The sequence below is a fragment of the Diospyros lotus genome, chromosome 2 (genome assembly GCF_014633365.1).
Source record: "Diospyros lotus cultivar Yz01 chromosome 2, ASM1463336v1, whole genome shotgun sequence".
Classification (NCBI taxonomy): domain Eukaryota; kingdom Viridiplantae; phylum Streptophyta; class Magnoliopsida; order Ericales; family Ebenaceae; genus Diospyros; species Diospyros lotus.
The window spans coordinates 32,530,942-32,539,794 of record NC_068339.1 but is presented as its reverse complement, the minus strand read 5'-3'; the positions used below and the strand labels follow the sequence as shown (position 1 = coordinate 32,539,794).

The 8,853-nt window shown below is 40.0% G+C and overlaps 1 protein-coding gene across 1 annotated transcript; it reads right to left on the bottom strand.

The window, feature by feature from the left end:
• Positions 1-2,105: 2,105 nt before the first annotated feature.
• LOC127795358 (uncharacterized) lies at positions 2,106-5,248 on the bottom strand. The gene is made up of 3 exons (XM_052326978.1): positions 4,116-5,248; positions 2,781-2,831; positions 2,106-2,410 (listed from the first exon to the last, which is right to left on the bottom strand). The coding sequence occupies exons 1-3, from the start codon at positions 4,945-4,947 to the stop codon at positions 2,364-2,366; spliced, it is 930 nt and encodes a 309-aa protein (XP_052182938.1). The 5' UTR covers positions 4,948-5,248; the 3' UTR covers positions 2,106-2,363.
• Between the last annotated feature and the right edge of the window lie 3,605 nt (positions 5,249-8,853).

Here is an 8,853-nt window from a genome sequence, read left to right as displayed (position 1 = left end):
TATCAGTTTCATCATTTCTCCTTGATAAGCCCTTCACGGGGTTTCGATCTCTTCCTGTGGGTGTGTTTACCATGGTTTCTTAATATCTCACCCTCTAGGGGCTTCGCTTGTCATCCCTTACCCTCAAGCAGTCTTCATCTTGATTTTGACGTGAAATAGAAGCTTAAGAATAACTTAGAGGAGGTCTTAGTTGATTCCTTCACCTGGAAAGGATTGAGAGTGAGTTTTTGGGGTAGCCTCCTAGTAAAAGTTGACTTTTAGCTCCTTTCGTGGAACCCCTTGTGGTTGAGCCACTTTCAGTATTAACCTCCTTAGAGTAGAAGGAAACACGTCGCAAAGGACTATGTTTTGTAGTACCCCATCCATTTAACAAAGTGCATTTATCCCCTCAATATGTTGTTGTAGCAAAGCCTCGTATTCTACCTAAGAAACCATAGGCAGAGCTTGTTTAGAAGTGCCAAGTTGACTGGCAAGGTAATCATAAGGGTCAGTCTCCAATTGATGCTAAAAGTCTTATCGGGGTGGCTGAGTCCCACTTGTTGTTGACAATTTTGTGGGGTTGATGAGTCTTCACCTGTTACTAAAAGTCTCGCAAGGTTGGATGAGTCCGCACTTGGTGTTGAGAATCTCACAGAATTGGATGAGTCCCCACTTGGTACTGAGAGTCTTGTAGAGGTGGGTGAGTCTCCACACCTTGAGAGAGAGTCTATCGGTTGCATTTTGTATTAGCTATCAAGAATGAATTTTCCTTGACTTTTTGTTTGGTTTCCTATAGATGGTGCCAATTGTTATTGCTCAATTACAATAATAAAATTTATAATGTGGGAGAGTTGTATACAAGGACCCCAATGAGTTGGGTAGTGACCCCAACGAGTTGGGTCAAGATCCTAATAAACTAAGGTATGACAAGGTCTTAAGGTGATGAAAGACCTGTTGAGTGACAAAAGAGTTCCCAAGTGATGAGACAATCTTGATATGATGAGTCAGTGCATAATTGACTAATTGAAGTCCCCATTTAAAGAAGTCTAAGGATAGAGAACTATTTAAGATTCCTTTACCAAATAATCTCATTCACATATTCTTAACTACTTAAGAATGAAATCTTTAATAAGATATCTAGGCTAGGTAGCACAAAAACGAAAACAGGAGAAGTTTCCAATAGGAAACAGAAATGTAGAAACGACATTTTTTAAAAAAAATAAGAAACGGAAACGCGGGGTAAACTGTAAATTTTAAAAATATAAGGGTATTTTATAAATATAATTTTTAATATAAAAAAATAAAAAATATATTCAGACATAAATTTCATAATGTATTAAAATTATATATATACATATATATATGCTGTTAGGTTCACATATATATATATATATGTATATATGTTACATACATCATTAAGTTGTTAACTACTTAACTTTGCATATATATACATAAATATATATGACTAGATGGGCGCCCTAAAAAGGAATGAGGAAGCTAGGGATGTGTGCAACCTAGTTAGGCATCGGAAACGCGTTTCCAAACACGTTTCTGGTTGGAAACGTGTTTTCGGCTACATTTCCTAAATTCTGAAATGGTCCGAAACTTTTTAAAAATTATACAAATGGCCTGAAAAACGTTTCGGGTCATTTTTTCCATTTCCATGCTTCACAGTATCTAGGGACTCATTCATAAGAATGGAAAGCATGAAAGAAGAAATAATTATTTTATTAATGATGACAAGAATACATTATATGCCCATATGACATCATCTAAATCTATAATTAGGCATATCACTAACATATGCACCTTCAAAGATTTTTTTCATCCCAAATTTAGGACTCTAAAGCTATCTATAATAGCTGCAGTCCATGCAGTTAGGTTCATGTTCTCATGATTATTTCACGCCTAGTCAATGGCATTGTTGTTGGGAGTAGAAAATCCCGGTTCATCTCCATCATGCTTCTAGTTAGATTGTTGGGAAGTCGGATATTTTTAGCTTGTCTTGTTTATCATTTTGTTGTATATTATTTTGGTTATGGTTGTTCTTATCCATCTTTTGCTTGATTAACTGGATTGCAGTCCTAATGCATCTTTAAGTTTAAACTGCCATCGGATAGGATGTGTTGGTATTTTAAGGGTTTTACTTGAAACAAAAAACAAAAACGAAACCAGATCACAAGGAGAATCATAGTAGAAAAGTACATATCAAAATTGGAAGCGATTGACTATGGCTAGCTGCAAACACAAACACAGTGTGTGTGTGTGATCAAACTTCATCTATGATTCAGTAGACTGAATGATATTTCTCCATCTTTGATTCATTCTTCTGAAGCCTTTTCCTTCCATTGTCTGGCCTAAACTGAAGCTTTGAATATTTTCCATCATCCAAGGTTTCCCAGCCTCCAAACAGTCATACAAACAAGAAACCCTACAAAGTTCGTTTGCAAAGGCATTAGTTGCCATGCCTGGCTCAATCAAAAGCAACAAAGTCATGAGTCAACATCCTTCGCTAACTAAAATATAAACCGCTGTTTGCCATGGATGGATGATTATATCTCACAATTAAGAACACTTACTTATATAAAAGCCAATTTGGATAGCCCAATCCACTTTTATATCTTTATTAATATCATAATTAAACCCATCCATGGATGGAATGAGACTTTTCCGTGCCTTCCGCCGTGCATTTGATTGGCTTTTGCGTAATATTATTTGTATCACAAAGAAAAGCACTTACCAAAATAGCAATGTGATTACTAATAGTAGCAGAAAGAACAGGTGTGTTGCAAATTAAATACCTTCGATTATTCCCATCAAATTGGGCCTTCGTGTATTTGATGTTGAGTGTACTGCACATTATAACAAATGAAGTCGTTATTGAACACAAAACCCAATATGAGACAGAAAATCAATCATCAATATATATGCTAATTAAATGTATAGTCCCAAAAATTAGAGATAATGAAAATTTACAATTCATTATGTAATTGACTCTACCTAATCTAATTAGCATTAAGAGTTGTGTACCAACGTGTAATTAACTCCACCCAATGGCATAATGAAGTTAGAAAAATATTATTTGTACTTCTTAGATTACACAATATAGATAAAATGATATAAATACCTTATCTAAAATAATAAGGTGAGTAGTAAGACACGAAAGATATTTTAACCAACTTAAAATGTAGTCCTTGATGTGTACATCAAGTAGGATGGTCCATAAAGTGACAATAATGAAACTGCTTCTATCTAGCCCAAACAGCAGCTTGCATCCTAGTGGAATACTGATAATGGGCCGAATTCCTGGGTCCAACTGTGTGTCCAATGCTTAGTGGAAGTTACATAAATCGGGTACATGGCCCATGATACACCCCAAAGTAGAGATTGGTCCACGTGGCCGAGTTTAAACAATATCTTAATTTTGCTCTCACCCCATACTTCTTGCACAATTGCACTTTCGTCCGCAAAAGAGATCAGTTTTCACAGTAAAACCCACCGTTTTCAGCGGCTGGGTTCTCTTTCTCTCTCTCTCTCTCTCTCTCGCAAACACTCTCCGGCTTCGTCTTCGTCAGCCGTCGTTGGTGTTGGAGGCCTTCGTCATCGAAGGCTTCCGCTAACCGACAACAAACCAGATTTGGGTTCTTCATTTCCAGATCTGGGTTCGCCGTCTCCAGACAAGTTCAGGCCCCTCCCTCTCTCCATGTATAAAAATACATATATGCATAGTGAATGAAATAAGAAAAAAGTGAAAAGGAAACGAAGAAGAAAACGGAAGATGAGTCGAGGAAGAAACGATTGACGACCCCGGATCCGGGGACAATACCCAGATCTGGGTTTGTCATCCTCAGATCTGGCCTTTATATATGCACAGTGAATTTTTACAAGAAGATGAAATTTATTTAAACATTTATTAAAATAAATCTTAATTATTTATCAAAAGTTAATAAATTTTAAAAATAAGTATAATATTTATTAAAAATATATAAAAATAATTAAATGAGTGACCCACTACCATGCTGTAGACAATTAACGATCATCCTGGACGGAATTCAATTGAGCTACCACTACAGTTGTAATACATTTATATACCTTTTGATCATTGAAGTAATAATATGTGCTAATTACTGACTCACCTGATGAAGAAGAATCACAATTAGAAGTAGAATTCCAGCTCCCACAAATGCACACCTCATTGACAGCGCCGCCGGTGTCATAGCCGCACGATCCTCCGGTGGCCTCGCAGGCCCTGCAGAACGCCTCGTTCCCCTGCAACGAGTACTTTACCCTGATGCCGTACGACCACTGCTCCGCCCCCTCAAGCCGCACTGGCGACAAGCTGTAGGCGCTGCTGTACCCTTCGCACTCCAGCCTCGTCAAATTCACACTCTTTATTGCCTCAAACGCCACCGCGCAGCACTCCGGCGGCCCGGCCGTCGACGCTACCCTCTTCGGGGCCACCACATTCCACCCCGGGCACCCGTAGTACTCCTCGCACCCCATGCCGGAGACGTTTCTGCACGGCAAGTTCTTCGTCGGGAACCCCTGGAACAGGGGCGACTCGGCCGAGCAACGGATGAGCATGAACACGTTGTCCCCCGCCGGAGTGAAGTAAGGCCTCCGCCAAGGCTCCACTACGAAGCCGTTGCCGCGGCCGCCCAGCGACACTGACTTGCAGGTCGACAAGTGGGGTTCGTGCAGCGTCAGAGCCTGGTAGGCATAATCTACGTTCAACACCCTGTAGGATCCCGAGCTTATGTGGAACATCAGAACGTCGTTAAAGCAGAAGAGGAGGTCACGGAAAGCAGGGTGGCCGCAGCCTGGTTGGAGGCCAAATGGGTAGTCGATGGTGATGTTTCCGCAGTAGGATCTGCAGGTTTTGGCATGGCCGCCATAGCCATGAGCTTGTGGGAGAAAGGTGTACTGGATTAGTAGTAGAGTAAGGAGAGTGGTGAGGAGTGGAGCCATGGGGAGACTGAGAATAATAGATGGGAAACAAAATCACTAAGTTTGGAAGAAAGAGAAAAGGGCTGCGGTCAAGTATAGTGGCTGCCTCCGAGGCAATGATACCTTGCTTGGGATGGATGGATGTTGGTAAAATGGTCGATACTGACGGATTATTGGGACTTTATTCACATGTTGGGGCTGGGAGGAATTTGGTTCAATATTGTTTATGGATTGTTCTTTCCCTCCGGTCATATACCTAAATACACATATATATATATATATATTAACTGAAGTGATTGATAATTATAATAATATGAATGGCACGATTTTTTCTGTGACGGTATATGTAATTTGCGCTTTCGAAATGAGGGTTTCCTTTGCTTTAGATAGCTTTTTGGCAAATATATTGCAGGATATGATGCTGCCGGGTTGCTTTATGACGAAGGAACATGCCTGCCTTGCAATCTCTCTCTCTCTCTCTATATATATATATATATATATATATAATTATTATTGTTAGACTCAAGCAAATTAATTCATTGTTTGCATCGAATAACATATAGGGGGAGTGGGGGTTGGACCCAAAGGCCTACCATCACTAGCCACGTCGAGTAACATAATTGTTGCTCAACACAAGCAACAAATCAAAGTTGTTTGACTAGAAACATCGTTGCCTGGCCACTTGAATCTATAAGGAAAGAAACAGTTAGAGGAAGACAAAAGGTCCTCACACCAACACTCCAATGCATAAAATCAAACACTAAATAATAGAGTTTTCATCAATATTGAAGACGTACCTTTTTTGGAATGAGTGTCTACTAATTATATTTATAGAGGGGTGTGGAGTAATCTTTAGGTGCAAAAGGTGAAATCCCCCACCTTAAGGGCCCCCCACACACTGCCCCACGCAAGAGGATGAAACTCCCACACTACGGCTGTCATGACTCAAACCTGCATCATTGGGTGCAATCTTCTATCCTGTGAACCATCCGTGCTGCGCCCGTGGGGGCAGTGTGGAGTAATCCTAAATAGTCTAAGATTAGGATTCTTACAAATAACATATATCTTGACATTTTAGAACTCATTAAAATTATGATTTTTTATAGATGATGCTTATCCCAATTGTTGTTGCTTAATTACAACAATTAATTTTTTTTTTGTCTTTAGTATGGGAACAACCTAGGGAAAGTCTCCAAGTTCGGGGCACTACATGAGGGCTAATTAGTGCCAAACTCAATCCATTGTCAAAGAGAGCTAAGAGGGCGTAGGGAGTCCTCGAATGGCTTATAGGAATCTTTGGAGGCCTTGCTCCCCAAAATGTCTTCAGATGGTTGGTTTTTTGTAGGGTTTGGAAGGTCTTCAAAAGGGTAGTACTGGAAGGGTCTGCAATACAGAGATAATTAGAAAGCACGCGGAGATCTTCCCTACGTGGGCCCTTCGATACCTAAGTTAGACAATAATGTCTTGAAGCAGAAGTGTAGATGTATGTATGCAGATGCTGGATGTAGTTGGTATGAGTCTTCCGATAGGTTGTCTCCCGAAGGGTTCTGTATGGTTTAGGGTTTAAGTCTTTGGGTCCTGATTTCGTGTAAGAGATAAGTCTCAAAGAGTCCGGGCCAAAAGGTCCTTCTACTGTGGAATAAGCGAGTATTTATAAGCATTAGGTGGCAAGGTCCACGTGATGTGTGGTATGTTGATAAGAGTTTCCTAACTCTTCAGGAAAAAAACATCGGATAAGGCAGAAGCGTCTGGAGGTATATTTGGGGTCAAAGTCCTCGGATTAGTATCCTCTAGATGGATCCGAAGACTCTTTGGAGCCATCGGATGGCTTGGGCTTGAGAGTCTCTGAATGAATCTTACGCTTTGAAAATGCTAAGGCTAGACCTTCTCGAAGACTCTCCCAAGGCTCCAAGATACTCTTGCCCTAAAAGACTTTTCGTGGTCATCCGGGTCTTCGACCTACTTGGAATATTTCTATGATTTTTTATATTGTTTTCTTTGATTTTTCTAGGATACCCCACAGTACCAATATTCTGAAATCTTTTTAGAATTAGATTTTTTTATGGATAATTATTTATCCTTTTTGTAAAATCTTTAAATAGATTTTGGAATGTCGGAGTTATCTATTTTTTGCATTATTCGGGACCTCTTGGTGTTCGAGGAAATGTTTTGGCAAAGGTGTTGCCCCCAAGGGCGCGAGGATGCCCCCTACAGAGCCTGGCTCCAAGGCTGCGGTCTTATGGTAGGGCCATGGGGGTGTCCCATTGTGGTCGAATGGTTGGGCTGTGGGTGTTGCCCCCTCAGACAAAGGACGGAAGAGCAAGTTATCTTGGGTCAAAAGTAGAATTTTCAGATAAATTGAGATAATATGATAATTTCTTACCGTTATGAATGATCGAATCGACTGCAGGGAGTGCCCTAAAGCCAAAATGCCTAAGGAAATTAATACGGCACTTACGGGAATTTCCAGGCATGATGCCTAAGGAAATAAATTGCAAAAATGATTTTTGGTACAACCAAAATATAGCTATAATTTAGGCTGAAAAATCAAATTGTCATATAGGACCTCCAGGAAGTTAACGGAACCCTGATGGGGCTTTTATTTTTTGTAAGGATCAACCCTGAGGTGGTTTCGAGATGAATCAATAACCTAGTGAGAACATTGAGCGTAATCGTCCTTATCAAGTAAGTCTTGAGTTATTAATTTTGCATTTTCAGTATCGTAATGTAAATTAATTTGACGTTAGAGAGTGTATTTTGCAATTTAAGAAATTTCCAAGCATAATTAAGATGAATTATGGGGATTAAATGTGTAATTTTATGTGTGTGTGTGTGTGTATATATATATGCCCCTAGGATTCCCTTCAGTAGATCAGATCTGAGATTTGAATTGTGAGAAAACAGAGGAGAGAGATTGTGTGTAATACCCGAAGTTTTCCTAGGCATTGTTGTTTAAGAAATAAAACATTTCCTTGGAAATCGAAGGATACATGTGAAGTTCCGAGGTAATCGCCGAGGAACGAATGAAGGGTTTTTCGAAAAATCACGAAAACTATCGCAAGGGGACATCATCTAAGGTATTTTGGAGAAGTTTAAGGAGTTATAGGGGCTCAAGGGATATAAGTGCAAATAAGTATTTGGGTTAAAGAGTTATTTGTAAGAAGTTAAAATATCTTGTAACTAGTTAGTTAAAGGAACCAAGTAAGCTAACTTAGTTAGGAGAAGTAATCATGAGGAATCTTGAAAAAATCAAATTAACATGTGGTGGCACATGTTTAAAAGGACACATGTCACAAGGGGGAGAAATGGTTCAAATCTCAAGGGACACTTGGCACAATCCTACGAAAGTGATGATTACAACCTTATCTAAGTGACACATGGCAAGTGACACATGGCACTCTTGGATTGGCCATAAATGCCTATAAATACCAAGGCCATGGAAGGGAAATTCTCACCATTAATCAAGAGGAAAAGGGGAGGTGAGTTGAGAGGAGAAGCTTTGCCCAAAAATAGAGTGGTAAAACACTTCGTCGGAAAAGTTGGACCGCCACCGTAAAAGGCATTAAACAGCGACAAAACAGCAAGGTAATTCTAATTTCTTTCCGTAGTTCGATAGATAATTGAATAAGGGTCGTGTGGTTTCAAACGGAAGTCAAATCGAAGTTCGGATGAGGGAGAACGGGCCAAAAAACCTCAAGACGGCAAAGCTGGAGGGGCGGCGCGTGCAATTCACGCGCCACCTGACTGCCGCGAGTGGAGCGCGTGGGGCTCCTTCCCCAAGCGCGTGAGGGCGCGTGAGATGTCCTTTTGGGTCCAAATTTTGTACAGTTGGTCCTTAAATGTTTCCATAGGACCTCATATAAAAATAGTTTAGGTTTGAGTTTCGAAGTTATGTTATTTTTGCAGAAAAACTTTCCCGAACCCTGT

Excerpts from the sequence above, each read along its gene's own strand:
- LOC127795358 (XM_052326978.1), bottom strand. The coding sequence starts at position 4,947 with ATGGCTCCACTCCTCACCACTCTCCTTACTCTACTACTAATCCAGTAC. Across the intron at positions 2,832-4,115 it reads TTGTGATTCTTCTTCATCAG|TACACTCAACATCAAATACA; the intron begins GTGAGTCAGTAA and ends TATAATGTGCAG. Across the intron at positions 2,411-2,780 it reads TTTGATGGGAATAATCGAAG|GGTTTCTTGTTTGTATGACT; the intron begins GTATTTAATTTG and ends CGAACTTTGTAG.